The following is an 18,796-nucleotide window of genomic DNA, read 5'->3' on the forward strand; positions in this document are numbered from 1 at the left end:
TGAATATTCAACTCTCATAAAAGAAGCATCAAATATGGATTATATAGTTTATGTAAAACAGAGTAACTACAGCAGTTGTTAAATTGGGAATGATATTAAGAGATTTATGGGGCTTAGAGAGAATTATGATTTGTTCGAAAGAATGAAAAGCTCTCTGGGTTTTCGAAAAATTAAAGGTTGAATTTTTGAAGAAAACACTTCTTTAAGGAAACATGTAAGCCAAATCAAATTATTCTGTTTGCACATAGTAGGTATCTGGCAAATGCCTGTAATATTCAATTAAATTTGACCACGGTCTTTCTGACATATTAGAGAAATTAATAAGCTCTAACGTTGAGAGAATATTTGCCCAATCTTTGTTATTATAGGGGTTCAATCTGTAGAAAACATTTCATTATAGCAATACATAGCTGATCTTAAAGAAACTTCACATACCACAGGAAGTTTATTAATTTTGAAGATAGAATATTAACAAAATTACAGTAATTGCTTTGACCTACTGGAAATCATCTAAAGAGTATTTTAAAGAGTTTTTCAAATATTAGAACTGGTATTTACTTATCTCTGTTTAAAGATGTCATTATGATTACTTATTTGAGTTTTCCATAAAACTGATTTGCCTTTGCATATATACCATACTTTATTAATTCTATCTTGTACTTTTAAAAATGTATTCTTACATCTTTGAAATTAGTATTTTGATGATTTTTCCCCTCAGTGGTATACAAATAATGGTGAATATTTGATAGGTAAAGTTTGGTTAATTATAATGCATTTTAAACAACTGAATAAGAAAAAACCCTAGTCTTGTGAGGGTCTCTTCCCTCCAGGACTATCCTTTCTCTGTGAGAGTAAATGGGATTCAAGTCTGACTAGAACAAGGCAGGGCTGGCTCACTCTCCTTTGAAGCAGAGTCTGGTGGCTTCTTTAGGGCCTCATGTTCCCAGCAAGACTTTCTGCTGTCTCCCCACTATCCATTAGGAGTCCTGGAAGACTGCAGCATTGCATTTGAAATCATGGGCTTTAGAGGCTGCAGAATCTAGATGCCACTTCTGCTTCTACCTCTCTTTTAAGATTGGTTTCCCTAGTAATTTATTAGCTAGTTGATTAAGGAGAAAAATACGCAAAGTAACATATTGTGGTGCCTGGCATATAGTATTAGCTCAATAAATAACATCTCCAATAGAGATGCAAAATCGAGCTCCTTCATCATTTGAGTGGTTGACTTGCTATTCTTGAAATTCTATTGTTAGGGAGTGAAAAAGGAAAGCAAATAGAAGTAGAATATTGGCATCACAAGTTTTATTTGTTTCTTCTTTTAGTTCCATTGTGAGATCCATAATTTATATTAGGGGTCACTTTTGGTGTTGTACATGCTATGGGTTTTAACAAATGTATAATTACACATATCCCCATTATAGTATCATACATTTTCACGGCCCTAAAATACTCTTTGCTTGATCCATTCATCCCTCCCTCTCCCAGTCCCTAACAAACATTGATTTCATAGTTTTGCCTTTTTAAAAAAGGCATAGACAATCATCTCTCTGTATCCACAAGGAATTGGTTCCGGGAACACAGCAGATCAAAAATATTTTTTAAAAATTGTGCCCATATTGAAGATGTACGAACTTTCCTTCTTGTCATTATTCCCTAGATATTATATTGTAACCATTATTTATATAGCACTTATATTTTTAGGTATTGTAAATAACCTAGAATTCATTTAAACTATTTGGGAAGACTACCTAGGTTATATGCCATTTTATAAAAGGACTTTGGCATGTGTGGATTTTGGTATCTGCTGGGTTCCTTTTTGTTCTTTTGAGGAATGAGTTTATGACTGAGCTCTTCCTAACCCGGCCAATGACTTGGTAAACCAGTGAACTAATGCCTTTAAAAAGTGCTAGTATTTAGGGTGTGTAATGGAAGTAAGAGAACCTAATATATAAATCATATTAATGTTTTGGAGGGTCAAGATCTCAAAATTCAGGTCTGGGGACCTTCAGTTAGTAAGCCAGGATAAGATATTCCTTGATGCTGAAGGCAGTTGCTGCCGTAGCTGCGCACCTTAGTCACCCAGATCCTTTGTGAGGCAGTGCAGTAAGAACACTTACCTGGCAGCCCCTGGGTGTCTTTGGGACTTGTGCACACAATCCTCAAGACACATCAGAGTGCAAAAGCCTTTGGGGACCTCATGGAGTGTTGAAGACATTAGTTCCTGGCATCAGGGCTGAAACTAAGGTGAGACCAGAGATGGTCCTAGGACTCAAATTTAAGCACACATTCATTTTTAGGACCACTCACTCTGAGAGTGAGTTCATTTTTAACCTGTATAATTGAGTGATTAACACACCTCAAGCTACTCCCAGCGCTCAAGGAGAGAGTTGCCTTTAAATGGGATTCGAGGTCACGGAGTGCCTTGTGCTGTACTTTTTCTTTATTGGTTACCAGTGACCCCAACTTTGGAAGTAAACTGTGAGTCATAGAGATGCCTCATTTCCTTTATCTTTCACATTCATGGTGAATACAATCCTGACATTTCTTTCTGTGTGATATTGTTATCTACCTATCTTACTAAATTCTATAGTTGAAGTAGGACACCTTTTCTATATCCTCAGAAACTCTTGAACTCACCTCTTGAATAAAGCATATCCATCACCCTCAATTCCTATATTTTACTCCCCAATTTGTCCAATAGTCACCTTTACTAATACAGAATGGGTTTGGGATCCTAGATCTGATTTTATCACCCACGAGACCTTGAACAATTAGCCTACCACCTCTGAAATTTAGTTGATCTATAAATATTGAGGTGATAATAACTCCATCCTCAGGGTGATATTATGAGATTTAAATAAATGTGAGGGCATTCAACCTAGCTCAGGCTAGTTCCGCCAGATTCTTTCACTGTAGTTATCCTTCATCGTCCTACTAAATTAAAATTTGGAAGTTCGCACAATTTTCAAGGATCAAACTGACTTTTGTATTTCCTACATTGATCGTTCCTCCCTACTTCCTGACCTATTGACTGTGGGACTTCCTTTTATTTCCCCTTTCTCAGCTCCCTTCTCCTGTATTCAGAAAATTTACCTCTCCAGTGAATAATTTCCTTGGAAGTCCCAAGCTTCCTCTCCTTTACTCTTCCACCTTTGATTTGCAAATGTGTCTGAATGCCATTTGACTGAAAAGATCTTTCATTAAAGGATAAATTGCCACCTAATCATCCTGGTGAACCTTCCATCCACTTTGTCAATAATGTGCCTCTTTCATTGCTTAGAATTCCAGTCATTAACCTATGACTCACCATACAGGATGAATGTCAAAATGTCAGCTTTGTGAAGACATTATCCCTTTTAGATTCTAGGCTTCAAGTGAGCATGGACTGTCTTTTAAATCTCTCCTTAATGTATCAATGTATTTATGATGTGCCAATGTACATTCTAAGGGTCAATGGGGGCCCATCTGTTGTGAAGAGGTTCTGGTTGCCTAAGTAGAGCCAGAGATTAAAATCCTCTGGGCCTGGGATGTAGCTCAGTGGTAAAGCCTTTGTCTTATATGCATGAAGCTCTAGGTTCAATCCTCAGTTCCAAAGAAAGAAGAAAAAAATACAAGAAAAAAAATTCTCTGGAGTATAAATCTATTAACAGAACACAAAACCAAACACCAAATAACACAGATTGAGATGATCACTGAGGATTTTCTATGACAACCTGCTGGTAAACAAATAACATGGAAGTAACATTGCTTTGGTTATATAAATATCTCAACAGGCTTCTTGGGGTGGCTCAGCTTTGATGTCAAGGAAGCACCGCAGGCTTCTACATGGTATCCACAGGTAAATGTCCTTTCCTCATTTGCGACTGACTTTTATTTAGGCAAAGGAATCTCTTTGGACCTTGCCCGTTGAAGTGATATTCAGAAAATAGGCAAAAATGAAATCATTGTTTTTCCTAAAACAAAACAAAAAGCTTCTAAAGTCCCCCAGATGACTCAGACAAGGAATCCTGTAGAGCAGTAACTTCTGTGTGAGGACTGAATGTCCTTCTGCCTATGGAAACTAATCAAGTCCCCTTCCTACTCTGTCCCTTTCTTTCTTGAACACAATAGGGCTGACTCGGTGGCCTGGAACCCGCACAAGATGCTGATGGCTGGAATCCAGTGTTGTGCTCTACTTGTGAAAGACAAGTCTGTGAGTTATCCTTTTATGGTCCTTCTGCATCCTTCTACAAAATTGTCATGTTTATGAAAGGCTTGCCAGTTTTGCTTCTTCTTTGATGTCTTGGGCCAGGTGTACATGAAGGTCTTTGGGAAATGTTGATAATCATGAAAGAAAAAAATAAATAGGCAGAGATAAAAGAGCTAGTGTTTCTTCTCAGGTAATTTTGAGGATTTGATTTAGGTATTATATAATCTCATTAGTTACAGCAAAATGGTCTCTCTCGCCCTCATTTGGATTATATTTTAAAACTCAGTTTTAAACATTGCCAAGACTTTTTTTTTTCCTTGTTGATTAAGTCTGAGATTTAAGTTGTCTTGAAACTTCTGCTCACTGAGAAAGTGGAACAGATGTGTGTCATACATTAAATTGAATGCTTAATATGCTTAGCTAGGGTTTAATAGCCTGTTCACATAGGAAGATGCTAGTTCAGGACTGATCATGGAAGGCTGATTTATTAGGGGATTGCTGGTCTCAAGTGACTGGTATTTAGTTTCTCTGAGTATACTGGGGACAGCTAGAAACTCATCTGGATTACTATGAGGTAAATGGGAAAAGGGTTGAGGTTTCTCTTGGCCCATGATATAAGTTTGGTGTTTTCCATGGGTTAAACAAGGATCCTTGTGGGAAGTGGCCCAGGCTGGTAAGTGCTACTTCATTCTTAGAATTGCCTCCTCAAGATCTGTGTTCTGCATGTGGGTGATCTTTCTCAGCCATCTGTTGATATTTTTTTCTTTGGGGGACTCCCTTTGCCAATGTTAAAGTCATTTTCTGTTTTTAAGGATTTTTTTAAAATTTTCAAATAAAAACTTGAAGTCTACTCTTGCATGTGTTGATATTTAAGATCTTTTAAATTTTTCTTTAATATGATGTTTGTAAGTCAATGCCCTATGTATTTTGACAGCACCAAATAGAATGTCCATCAGAAACTAGGAAAAAAATTTGCATCTGTAGAAATAGACACCCTCAGGAATGTGAATGTACCTCTAAATCTTTTGTCAGTTTGGTTTTGACCCTTTCAAAATCATTTGCCTTTTTAAATTTAGGTCTTTAAATTGTGGGGTGACTTTATTTACAAGGAAAATATAGTTTAAGATTACCATATCATTCGCAATCCAAAGAACATAATAAACATAGGTATATACTTAGGACAAGGTAGAGATAGGAGTAAACCCTTCCTTTTGGACTAGATATAAGAACAAAAATGCACCCAGCATACTTCTTATGCCAGACATTTTACATTTGCCATCTCCCTATTCAGCCAACGTGAATTACAAACTTATCTGTTGGCATGATACTCTTGAGAGTAGAAAATTTAGACCAAAAATTTTATATGTATTCTTTTAAATAACTTGCTTTTATCTACTTTTGAATGGTATTTGAGTGATGGAGCCCAAGAATTGATTTATACGTATGTACAGAAGATAGTTTAAATTGTTCTGAATCATAGAACTCCTTAACAGGGCTTAAAATTTTATTAAAAATATAATTTATTCCTGCATCTCAGTGATAATAATAATGCCTGTGTCTACTCACATGGTAGGAATTGAGAGGTTAGGAGAGTTGCAGTTACTCTGTGAAGAATTGAGCACTTTAAAAATAATGTCTAATTTTTCAATGAAAAGATTGTTTTCAATTTACATGAAATAGAAAGTTCAACTATGAGATTTGAAATATGGTATGGCAATCAGTTTAAGTTTCGTCTTGGCAGTTTTTTTGTCTCCTTTGAAACTGGTTTCTCCTTCTACTATGCTCTTTAATATTCACTAATTTGTACCTTCAGTCAACACTAACTGATCTATGTGGGCCTGGCATTGTGATGATTTTAGGCTTACAGCAGTGAATAAAATAGATGTATTTCCCAGAGTCAAAGAGTTTATTATCTCACAGAAAAGACAGTGAACAAAAAGAACATATTTATTCCTTTAATGGTTATTTTGTCTTTTTTTCCTCCCACCATCCTTTATTTTCCATCATAGTCATACCTAATGATGGAATTGGTTGTTGCATATTATTACATGCAAACAATATATGATTGGTCCAATGTCATTTCCCCATACTTCCCCCTCCCTCCCTGGCTTTCACCCCTGGGTCCCTTTCCTCTACTAATCTCCCTTTGATTTTCAGTGGGATCCCTCTGACTTTCTTTTCCTTTTCCTCTCAGTTTCCACATAGGAGATAAAACATAGGACTCTTCACCTTCTGAGATTGACTTATTTCAGTTAATCAACGGTCTGTAGTTCTATCCATCTCTGATTGTTCTTTTGATCAGTGCATTAAAGAATGTCAGACACTACTGATCCTAAAACCAACAGCCATTCCATCCCCTCTCTCTTCTTGCCTATCCCCAGATACTCACAAAAGCAGTCTCATCACCAGGTGATATAGAACTGGCTGATGCAAAGGAAGGGAAATATGATGAAGGCTTTTAAGAAAGATTTTACTCTGAAAATGAGCATTCTTCTCCCTTATTTCTAGCCTGGATACAGTTATATCAGAACATGGGACACTGACATGTACAGAATGGCAGAGAAGAAAAGGAAAAATGTGGGTCTTGTACCAACATAGGAAGTGCCTGCTTTCAGATTTTTTTGTGATAAGCGATAATTAAATATCTTTATTGTTGAAATCATCTTCATTGGGTAAGCTATTGCTTACGGTGCAATATACTCACATCTGATACAGAGATGAGTATCATGCTTTGATCACATGTAGCTGGGAAACTTAAGATGTTCCAGGTAGAAGGAGCAGTATGTGCAAACTCTTGCAGAAAGATAAGTCCTTTTTAAATTTTAGAAACTGAAAGAAATTTACTGTGGCAATAATAATGTGAAGATTGACATGGAATGAGACGAGAGCATTAAGCAGTAAGTAGATCATACAGAATCTTAGAAACGATTCAAATGATTTTAGACTTGATCTTCAGAAAATGGGAGAACTTTAAAACCAGAGAGTAATTGGAAATTTGCATTTAAGGCAATAATTTGGAGGCAAGGCTGCATGAAATTGAAAGAAGTTTGGCTGAGTTGATGGCAAAGGAGTTGAAAAAAATGTTGTGAAATTCTAGATATATCTCAGGTTTCAACTGGACACAGCTGAATTGCCAATTAGATATGGTAGATGAAGGAGAAGTTATCATGGTTGATTCCTTGATTACTTATATGGTAGCTGAGTGAATGGTCCTGTTTAGGGAGATGGAGAAGGAGAAGTTTCAAGAGTGAAATATTGGGCTGGGGAGATAGCTCAGGTGGTAGAGTGCTTGCCTCTCAAACATAAGGCCCTGGATTTGATCCCCAGCACTGCAAAAAAAAAAAAAAAAAGAGTGAAATATCTTTATTTTTACATTAACATTAAAATTGAGATTCCACTGAGATATCTATTTGCAGCAGTTAATTGAGTCTAAGAAAATAAGTATGGGGTAGAAAAGTCAAATTAAGAAATTATTGACAGAGGTGATCTCTGAGATCATAGAAATGGATTAGATGCCTTGGGAGGAACTTTAGACTGAGAAAAGAAGATGGCCTAGAACTTAGCCCTGAAGAATTTCAGAGTCTAAAGATTGGATAGAAGAGGAAGATCGCCTTATGAAGGCTGAGACAGATTTGTCAGGCAGGTAGTAGGAAGGCCAGGGTAGAGTGATGCCAATGAAATTGAGAGAATAGATTGGGAGAAAAGGCCATACCTTTTCCTCACTGGTCATGATCATGACTCTTCTACATCATGAAAGGCAGATTAGCAAGAGAAAAGCGTTAACAAATTTACTTAACAAAAATTTTTGTGGCTCAGGAAAAACAGAGTGTGTTTATGGCTGAGTCATACGCAAGTGTGAGTGGAGGACGTAGGGTTTAATCTAGTGGTGATAAACTGTGAAAGCTTAGCAAGGTATGCTGATCCAGATCCTTCTTGACCTCCAGATATGGGGCAGGACACCTGTGGAATGAGGGTCTTATGAACTGCTTTCATAGGTGGTAGTTCAGAGAATTCTTTATCACTTGTTCAGGGGAGGAAGGCAGGAGAAGGTCGGAGAGTGACCTCCAAGATGACATGTATTGGGGTTGTGTTTTGAACTCTGACAATGTCATGAGGGATGTGAGTGACTTTCACCCTCCATGTCACAACTTAAGTGCCACCTCTTTAAGGGTTCCAGAACCAACAAAGGTAAACTAACCTCTCCCATTGTTCTCTCTGAGACTGTATTTCCCTGATTTGTGGTGCTTACTACTATTTGTAATTATAATTTCTCATGGCAGATGGTTCCCCCCTGCTAGAATGTAAGCTGGAAGAGGAAAGGGTCTGTGTCCAATAGTCACCCCTGTGCACCCAGTATCTAGGAAGTATTCACTGAAAAAGAAAAAAAGAAAACCACATTAAAAATCATGGAGAAATTTAATGATTGATTAAATACATTAAAAATCCCAGAAATATCTGTTTCCATGTCAGCAGTCACTAGGAGTTTTCAGTTTTTCTCCCACCCCAAATTATTCCTTTTGAGGACTCTGAGATACAATGATTACACTTTTAACTGATGAGTTCTGTTACTGGATCCCAGATTGGGCTTGAGTATACTTCTGGCAGTAGTGGATGAACAGTGATTTTAATCTGAACTCACTTCTCCAGGTGATGGAAGGGGTAACTCGAGTTAAAAGAAAGCAATTGCTTAGCAAGCTTACTGCTGTTTAGGTGGAAGCTAACTCCCTAATTTGTACCCCAAGCGTGCTGAGAGTGCTGACATTGTTCACAATGCCCATCATTTGATGACCAGCTGGTTCTGTTTGTGTTTTTAATGTCCTGCATGGAAAGAAGGACTGGTTCAGATACAAAGCATCTCTGGTACTCTTGAAGAGGTACTACCACTCACCGTCTTTGCATGGTAGGGATGAAAAGAAAATCAGGGATTAAAAAAAAATCTGTGATTCTAAATACGTTGACTTCAGATGTAAATGCTGGATCTACATGGCTGTTTTGGATCAAAGACAGTTTTGATGCTTTGATCTAAAATAAAAGGCGATATATTCTAAGAATCAGTTGCATAGATACAGCAAATTTCAATATCGGCTTTTTGGATTTTTAGTGTTTATTAGAGGGACATTTTAGTGCTAAAAAACTTGATGCAGGAGAACAGGAAATGTGCTAACCAGAAGATTTTTGAGTGTAGATTGCTCCCCTTCATTTCTACCTACCATCGTCATCTGATTTTAACTTACAAAGCCTTCCTGGTGAACCCATCAGCCACAGAGAATGCAAATGAGATATTTTCTTTTTCTTTTTTCAGAAAGATCATGTTGACCTTACCTTATGGATTTTTAAAAATCATCTCCAGTTTTACATTTTTTATTCCACAAGTAATGCATGTTAATCATAGATGAGTCAGAAAATTCAGATAAAGAGAAAGATGAAGAAGAGGAGACATAGAACACTAATATCCAAAGATGTCTTTGATGTATCTCCCTAGGCACATATGCCTTACTATACACATTCACTATGCTGAATTTACAAAATTTGCAGCATGTTTTGCTTTTAGCATGCATTTTCTAATTTAACAAAATTGTGAACATTGTTCTACACCAACGTGCATTCTGTACAATTTCTAATAGCTGCCTGGTGTTCTGTCATTTTGGCATACTATAATTAATCTGGCTAATGCTTATTACTGACCAATTAGATGATTTGGGTTTTTGGCTATTACAAATTTGGTTGCCATCACTGAGGTTAAATCTTTGTGCAGATCCTCTAATCTCCCATCAGGATAAATCTCCAGAAGTGGAAGAACCATGATTAACTTTCTTGGTGCTTTTTCATACTTGTTCCATAATTCCCTTAAAAAATAATTTACAGTCCCACTGGCAGAGTTATGTATGTGTGTATGTGTGTGTGTACATTTTAACCTTTGACATTGAAGAGGTACTTATGTCAGTTTGATAGGCAAGATATTTGTTCACTTATAAACACAGATACAAACTTTATCTGTTTTCTCTGTTGACATTTTGGTTTCCCTTCTCAAGCTACTTCTTTGGCTCAAGATATTGACATGCAGTTCCTTTTTTTTTTATTATTGTAAACAAATGGGATACATGTTGTTTCTCTGTTTGTACATGGCGTAAAGGCATACCATTTGTGTCATCATAAATTTACATAGGGTAATGTTGTTTGATTCATTCTGTTATTTTTTCCCTTCCCCCCACCCCTCCCACCCCTCTTTACCCTCTATACAGTACTTCCTTCCTCCATACTTGCCCCCCTCCCTAACCCTAACTCTAACCCTAACACTAACCCTTCCCTCCCCCGCATTATGTGTCATCCTCCACTTATTAGCGATATCATTCGTCCTTTGGCTTTTTGAGATTGGCTTATCTCACTTAGCATGATATTCTCCAATTTCATCCATTTGCCTGCAAATGCCATAATTTTATCATTCTTTATGGCTGAGTAATATTCCATTGTATATATATACCACAGTTTCTTTATCCACTCATCAATTGAAGGGCATCTAGGTTGGTTCCACAGTCACGCCTCTCTCACCACTGGACAGATCTTCCAGACAAAAATTGAACAAAGAAACCATAGATCTCAATAACACTATCAATAATTTAGACTTAACGGACATTTATAGAATATACCATCCAACCAAGAGCGAATACACTTTCTTCTCAGCAGCACATGGATCCTTCTCTAAAACAGACCATATATTATGCCACAAAGCTAATGTTAGCAAATACAAGAAGATAGAGACACTACCATGTATTCTATCAGATCATAATGGATTGAAGTTAGAAATAAATGAAAGAGTAAAACACAGAAACTATTCCAACATCTGGAGATTAAATAATATGCTATTATATGATGAATGGATAACAGAAGATATTAGGAAGGAAATTAAACAATTCTTAGAGGTAAATGAGAACAAAGAAACATCATATCAAAATCTCTGGGACACTATGAAAGCAGTACTTAGAGGGAAATTTATTTCATGGGGAGCGCATTTAATAAAAGAAGTAAAACTCAACAAATAAACGACCTAACACTACAGCTCAAAGCCCTAGAAAAAGAAGAACAGAACAGCACCAAAAGTAGTAGAAGACAGGAAATAGTTAAACTCAGAGCTGAAATCAATGAAATTGAAACAAAAGAAACAATACAAAAAATTGACAAAATAAATAGTTGGTTCTTCGAAAAAATAAACAAAATTGATAAACCTTTAGCCACACTAACAAAGAGAAGACGAGAGAAAACCCAAATCACTAAAATTCAGAATGAACAAGGAAATATCACAACAGACAGGATTGAAATACAAAACATAATTAGAAGCTATTTTGAAAATCTCTACTCCAACAAAATAGAAAATTTCGAAGACATCAACAGGTTTCTAGAGACATATGAATTGCCTAAACTGAAGGAGGAGGACATACACAATTTAAATAGACCAATTTCAAGTACTGAAATAGAAGAAGTCATCAAAAGCCTAACAACAAAGAAAAGTCCGGGACCAGATGGGTTCTCAGCCGAGTTCTACAAAACCTTTAAAGTAGAGCTCATTCCAATACTTCTCAAAGTATTCCATAAAATAGAAGAGGAGGGAACCCTCCCAAACTCATTCTATGAAGCCAATATCACACTGATACCTAAATCAGACAGAGACTCATCAAGGAAAGAAAACTTCAGACCAATATCCTTAATGAACATTGACGCAAAAATTCTCAACAAAATTTTAGCAAATCGCATACAAAAACATATTAAAAAGATAGTGCACCATGATCAAGTGGGTTTCATCCCAGGGATGCAAGGTTGGTTCAACATCAGGAAATCAATAAACGTAATTCACCATATTAATAGACTTAAAGTCAAGAATCACATGATTATTTCAATCGATGCAGAAAAAGCATTTGATAAAATACAGCACCCCTTCATGCTCAAAACACTAGAAAAAATAGGGATAGTGGGAACATTCCTTAACATTGTAAAGGTCATTTATGCTAAGCCCATGGCTAATATCATTCTAAATGGTGAAAAACTGAAAGCATTCCCCCTAAAAACTGGAACAAGGCAGGGATGCCCTCTTTCACCACTTCTATTCAACATCGTTCTTGAGACTCTGGCCAGAGCAATTAGAGAAATCAAAGAAATTAAAGGGATACGAATTGGAAAAGAAGAACTCAAACTATCCCTGTTCGCTGATGACATGATTATATATTTAGAGGAACCTGGAAATTCCACCAGAAAACTCTTAGAACTCATAAGTGAATTCAGTAAAGTAGCAGGTTACAAGATCAATGCCCATAAATCCAATGCATTTTTATACATAAGTGATGAATCTTCAGAAAGAGAAATTAGGAAAGCTACCCCATTCACAGTAGCCTCGAAAAAAATAAAATACTTGGGAATCAATCTCACAAAAGAGGTGAAAGACCTCTACAATGAGAACTAGACATGCAGTTCCTTGTTACCCAGATTTCAAATGTGAGGTTTTAGAGATAGGATTGCAGTTCTTTTCCATTCATATTCATTTCAGAGGAGGCTCAGAATGTGGACCCAGTTTTCTTTAGAAGGAGTAGGAAGAAGAGGAGTAGGAAATTCATCCAGTACACATTCATTAAGGATGTGTTATGATCACATACTGCACTGCACAGAAAAAAATAAAGAAATAACAAAGGTGACTGATGTCATTTTCCAGTGTGGTTCTCCAGAAGAAGGCAGAAAAATTTTGCCTGATTATTACATCTAAGAACTAGTTACTACTGAGCCCTATTTCAATTTATTTTCTAAATAGTAATTGAGACTATAAATGACCTCTGTTAGATGCCATTTAAAAAACTGTCCAAGAAGAGAAAATACATATGGTAGAAACTAGAACAGATAATGTTTGTTTTCATGAGGGTTTCTTTTTCAGCTCTTGTTTTTCTTCATAGGGTTCTGACAGAACTGCCATTAGATGCTTTGAGAATAATCTGATCACCAAAGAATTTGTTTCCTTTCGTGCCAGAGCATACTCACGCCTTCTCCATATACATACATTCTAAATTTCTTTAGAATGACAGTCTCAGGCTAATGTAGCAGAAAAAGGGGAAGGTAGGTGTTTAAAACTGATTAGAAAAGAGAAACATATCAATTGTAGGGAAGACATCAATCTCCTGTGCTTGGTGCTGCCAAAATCATTCTCCATATCTGGATGTTCTTGCCTGAGCTGAGAAAATTCTTTCCAGGTCTTTCAGCAAGGTAGAGAATTGTATCACACTGGCAGAAAGTGTCAAAGCTTTGGTAAATGACCCTTTTCTTCTTGAATCCTGTGTTTCTAAAATTATAATAAACAACAGATAATTTCCTTTTGATGAGGCTTTTGGAAATTTTGTGCATATGCCTGCAAGTATGGGTGCATCATATTAAAATGTGATATTATCAGCAATAGCAAAGACTGTTATCATTTCTGCTTTCCTTTATGGGAAAAATGTCAAGAGTCTCATGTTCAAAAACCACTGTTCTCCACCATCCAACAAACCAATACAATCAGGTTTTAGTATTTGTTGTTATTACCCTTGCCATTAAGTTTAACAAGAGAATCTGCATTGGCACTTTGCTTTAGATCCATGCTCCTGATAGCATAGTATATTAATCCCATGGCTGACTGTGATCCCAGGGGATGTGACATTGCATAGTCATGATTTACCCACCTAATTTTAGTCACTAGTCAATATCTAGTCCTAGTATTTGCAGGTCCTAAAGAAAGGCCTGAGCAGCCCATGAAGGCCTATTCCATGGTTCTTGCCATTATCTCGAGTTGACTGAACTACTTGAGGAGAGAATGGGCCTTCTTCATCACTCCAGTCTGACTACTGAATACAAGCTCTGGTGTCAATTAATGCTCAGTAAAAATGCTTCTGGAAGGGACTGAATGTATATTTCTTTCCAGTATCACCAAATAGTAATGCATATTTTAAAGTTTGTTACCCACAGTGTGAAGTATTTACCATGGAATCATATCTTTTAAATGTCAAAAGGCTCACTATTACATAGGAATTCTTGATGGGGGATAGAAATGATATTTTGCCTTATCCATATGGTTTGATACATCCCCATATCTTCTCATGTCTCATCTCATGTTAGCAGTTAGAAAAGAAGTATTTACATGGTGTCACCATTTGGCCTTTTACTTACATGCCTCACAGACCAATAATAGGTCAGTGACTCATGCTTTCCTTTTTCAGAAACCTTCTTGTCTTTCCTCTGGTAATTTATTTTAGTCTTAATGTCTAATGATGCTGTTCTTTAGTGGAGACTGGACAAATGGACAAGATGCTTGCTTTCTAAGGTTCCCTGGGTCCTCTCTTGACCTTTCTAATGAACAGAATGACATTTGCAATCTGTCCTTTTGCTGGCAATGGACATAATATTGGATCCAGCATCTTGGCCAGCAGCTTCCCAGTTTCATCCTTGATATCCTTCAAAACTCTTGGTGACTGCCACCTGGTCCTACTGATTAAGCTACACTTATTTCATCAGTTTGACTCAGATGAGTTGGGGTTTTACCCATTATTGGATTTCATTTTCTGTTTCTGGAGAACACTTAGGGCCTGGAAATCTTTCTAACACCCTTCTAGATAAAGATTTCACTCTCTTGGTGGATATACCATTTCAGTATGGAACTCTAAACTTTGCTTCTTTGCCAATCATCACAAAAGACTTTAGATTTGCTAATAAATGGCCAAAAAGGGAAAAAAATGAAATTCCACTTGTGTGTTCTTTTTTTCATTGCTGAGTCAACAAAAATCAGCAGTTGAGAAATATCCCAGAGAGAGGATTTTGTTTACAGAATGAATTTTTTTCTACCTTACCATGTAATAATGCTGATTAGGGTCCCATAGTATAGGAAGATTATATAAGTGAAAATCTAAGGAAATGGAGAACATAAGGGTAGGGGCATAAAAAGAAACCTGCAATGAAGCTAATGGAAAAATGTATGCCATAATTAGCATGCTACACCTGCCTCAGAGGGTAGGTTAAAATTTGGTTTTAGCATTTTTAAAGAATTCCAAGCATCTGCCTTCTTTTGCCTTTTACTTTACTTTTGACTTATAGCAGCAAGACCTTCTCTTCTATTTTTGCTTTCTGTAGTGACACTTGAGACCCCTTTGACTTTTTGGAGTGAATCGTTCTATTTCTTTTTCTTTGTACAATTATACTTGACATATTTGTTGTTTTTTAGGGAAGATGTCTGAAAACATACCTGATTTTCATAATTAGGCTTCCTAGCTTTGCTGTTTCAAGGACAAAATATTTCAGGGAAGCATTTTTTTTCTGGATTTTTTTCTCTTCCCTGGTGATTTCAAATGTCCATATAAGACCACATGAAAAAAAGAAGTGTTCCAATTTTGGAAATCATTCAGAAGTGGACATATAGGCTTATTATAAAAATTTTTATTAATTGTATTCAAGCTGCAATTTGTAGAGAAATTGTCATATAAAAAGAAATTAATTGCAATTTGGATAGAAAAACAGAAATAATAAAATAGCAACTTTCTTTTTGTACATAGGAATCCCAATGCCCAAAGGACTATTTGAAAATAGAAGTGGTACCCTAATCTTGAATCTCCTGCCTTCAAGATGTGAAGGTGCATATAACTCAGGTATAAGAGCACATGCACACATGCCTTCACACAGCAAGCATTTTGAGACATTAACATACTGATGGAAGCAGGGTGTGGTGGTGCAGGCCTGTAATTGCAGTAACTTGGGAGTCTGAGACAGGAGGATCACAAGTTCAAAGTCAGTCTCAGCAGCTAGTGAGGCCCTAAGCAACTTAGCAAGACCATCTCTAAATAAAATATAAGAAAAAGGCTGGAATTGTGACTCAGGTGTTATGTGCCCCTGGGTTCAATCCCTAGTACCAAGGAAAAAAGAAGTGCTGATAGAAAATCACAATTTAGAGAGCTTTGTTGATTGCAAAAGAAACATAGCATATTCTCTAGTAGTTCATTCTGAAATCTGTTTAGGAGTTTGGAAGTGGTCAGTCTTTCTTTAAAATTAAAGCATTATGAAATACAAGAAAAATGTAAAAATACAATTGGTCTTCCATATCCATGTTTCTACATCCACAGTCAGAGAAAAAATATTTGAAGAAAAATCAATCTGTACCAAACATGTACAGTTTTTTCTGTTATTGTTTTTCCTTATAGGATAACAAAAATTTAAATTTAAATTATAAATTTATTGTACTATAAATCATTACTTATAATTTACATTTATAAGTAATCTAGAGAAGATTTAAAATATACAGGAGGATATGTAGGTTACATGAAATTTCAAGTTGATATTTGGAGTAGAGTTGCTTAACTGGTAAAGTCTGTGCAAATATTCCTTAATCTGAAAAAACTCCAAGATATGAAACACTTCTGGCAGTAAGCATTTTGGATAAGGAATTCCCAACCTGTACTATGCCATCTTACTTAAGCAACTTGACCATCTACAGATTTGGGTATGGGAGGCGTCTTGGAATCAGGCCCATCGGATACTGAGGCACAACCATATGCTAAAATGTCAATGGACATCTTAATTTATTGTAAAATGAATAACCAGATCATTTCTTCACCATTTAAAACAACAAACATAACCAGACACCCAGATATCTTTCAAGTCCTCCTTCCCTATATTGAATTTTTTGAGTTCGAGTTCTGCTCTGTAGTTATGCATTCTCAAATAATGTAATTTGCTTTTGCCTTTTTGAAATTTATTTAACTGGAATGTACAGTGTGCATTTTTTTTTTTTTTGAGACCAGAGATTGAACCCAGAGATGTTTAACCACTGAGCAACATCCTCAGCCCTTTTTTAAAATATATTTTATTCAGAGACAGGACCTTGCTAATTTACTTAGAGCCTCACTAAGTTACTGAGGTTGGCTTTGAACTTGTGATCTTCCTGCCTCAGTCTTCCCAGCAGCTGGGATTACAGGGGTGCACCTCCAGGCCCAGCTACAGAGTGCATTTTCTTGTGTTTGGGTTTTTGTTGTTACTGTTGTTCCAACTTATTCTGTCTTTAAGATTCATCCATGCTGAGGCACAAGTTGATGATTACCTTTACTCTTTTATACTATCCCAAAACTGGACATGTTCCATTCTACTGTTTGTGAGCATTTGGGTTATTCCAATCTCTGGTTTTATAAAACTTTGTTGTGAGACATATCTTTATTGTTTGCTATATTTCCGAGGTTTAATCTGGGACAGTTTTTCTTTCTGAAGACCATATGTAGAAATTTCTTCTGGACCACATGATAGCACAGTGTTAGATGTTACTTCATTGAAAATGTCCTTATTTCATTTTTCTGTTGATGAATTCTGCCAGTAACTTTCTTTCAGTACGTTGATGATACATTTCCCTACACATGCTTTTTATTTTTATATTTTTGCTTTAGCCTCTTGTTATTGTATTAAAATTGTTAACTATTTAACTGTCATTTATTGGATGTTAGAATGAATTCTTTTCCATTGGTTTCTTTTAACATTTTCAAGCTCCTTTGTTGTTAAACTGTGGTGTTCTAAATGTGGATTTTGTTTTGGCTTCACGGGACTTCTTTACTTTGTGGACTGATGTGTTTTGTAGGCTTTAGAAATGGTCTGTTTAATTACTGCCTCTGCTTCCTCTTCTCTTTTTCTCTGGCTTTTCAGTTAAATGTATGCTAGACTGCCTCATTTTTTTCTCTTAGTCTGTGTTTTGTATGCTCCATAACTGTATCTTTCCATGCTTCAATGTGGGCGATTTCTTCTGTCCTGTCCTGAATTTTATTAATTCTCTTCAGGATTACTAAATCTGCTGTTAAAGCCACCCCCCCACCGTGTTCTTATTTTGTTATCATCTTTCCCATTTTATAATTTTTAATTAATTCTTTCCACCTACATAATGTCTCTAGGTTCTTGTTGACATTTTAAAGATGAGTGTTTGTCTTCCTGAACACTATGAACATACATTGACAGCCCACCTTTGTTGATTTCAATAACTAGATTCTCTCTGGTGCTATTCCTGTCATTTCTTTTATGATTCCTGCCTACCATATTGTCAAGAGAAACACCTTATGCTTTTTGATGGTTATTGAATATTATATTTGAAATTTTACTTCTAGCAATAACTTGAGACTTGAGGTGAAATCAGTTTTTTCATTGTGGAGGATTTTATATTAATTCTTCTGGGAATTTGGGTAACTTAGAAGTCCAGGACCAAACCTTAATGACTTTCTAGACCTTCAGGATATATCCTGTACCTCCATTTTAAGGTGGAGATCTTTTAGTCCCAAACAAGAAAGGAGTAGCTCTTCCGGCTTCCATGACACTGAACTCCTTGGACTGTTCCCTGAGCCCCTGAAATATCTATTGTTGAGAAGTGATAGAAAGCATTAGATCCCCAGACTTGGTAGCCATAGGACCCCCATCCATATTCCCTCCCTTCTCATCTTTCTACCTCTTGTCTTGGATATCCTCCCTGAGCCTGAAAATGTCCTGGGGCAGAAATGTCTCAAGATTCCCCCTTTGAGTCCCATTTCTTTCCTGTTCCTTACAGTAGTTCATCCCTGTCTTGGGCAGTGCTATACATTTCATTAG

General features: G+C 36.4%; 1 protein-coding gene and 1 long non-coding RNA gene across 3 annotated transcripts in view; one reads left to right on the forward strand and one right to left on the reverse strand.

Moving 5' to 3' along the window:
• Positions 1 to 18,796, forward strand: part of GADL1 (glutamate decarboxylase like 1) — a 506,342-nt gene that overhangs the window by 396,145 nt on the left and 91,401 nt on the right. Inside the window, exons 13-14 of the mRNA XM_079113990.1 lie at positions 3,774 to 3,838; positions 4,111 to 4,192. Coding sequence (XP_078970116.1) covers positions 3,774 to 3,838; positions 4,111 to 4,192 — 147 coding nt within the window. The remainder of the gene's footprint in view (positions 1 to 3,773; positions 3,839 to 4,110; positions 4,193 to 18,796) is intronic.
• Positions 1 to 18,796, reverse strand: part of LOC306645874 — a 29,309-nt gene that overhangs the window by 1,234 nt on the left and 9,279 nt on the right. The window lies entirely within an intron of this gene.

Source organism: Sciurus vulgaris (genome assembly GCF_902686455.1).
Source record: "Sciurus vulgaris genome assembly, chromosome: 16".
Classification (NCBI taxonomy): domain Eukaryota; kingdom Metazoa; phylum Chordata; class Mammalia; order Rodentia; family Sciuridae; genus Sciurus; species Sciurus vulgaris.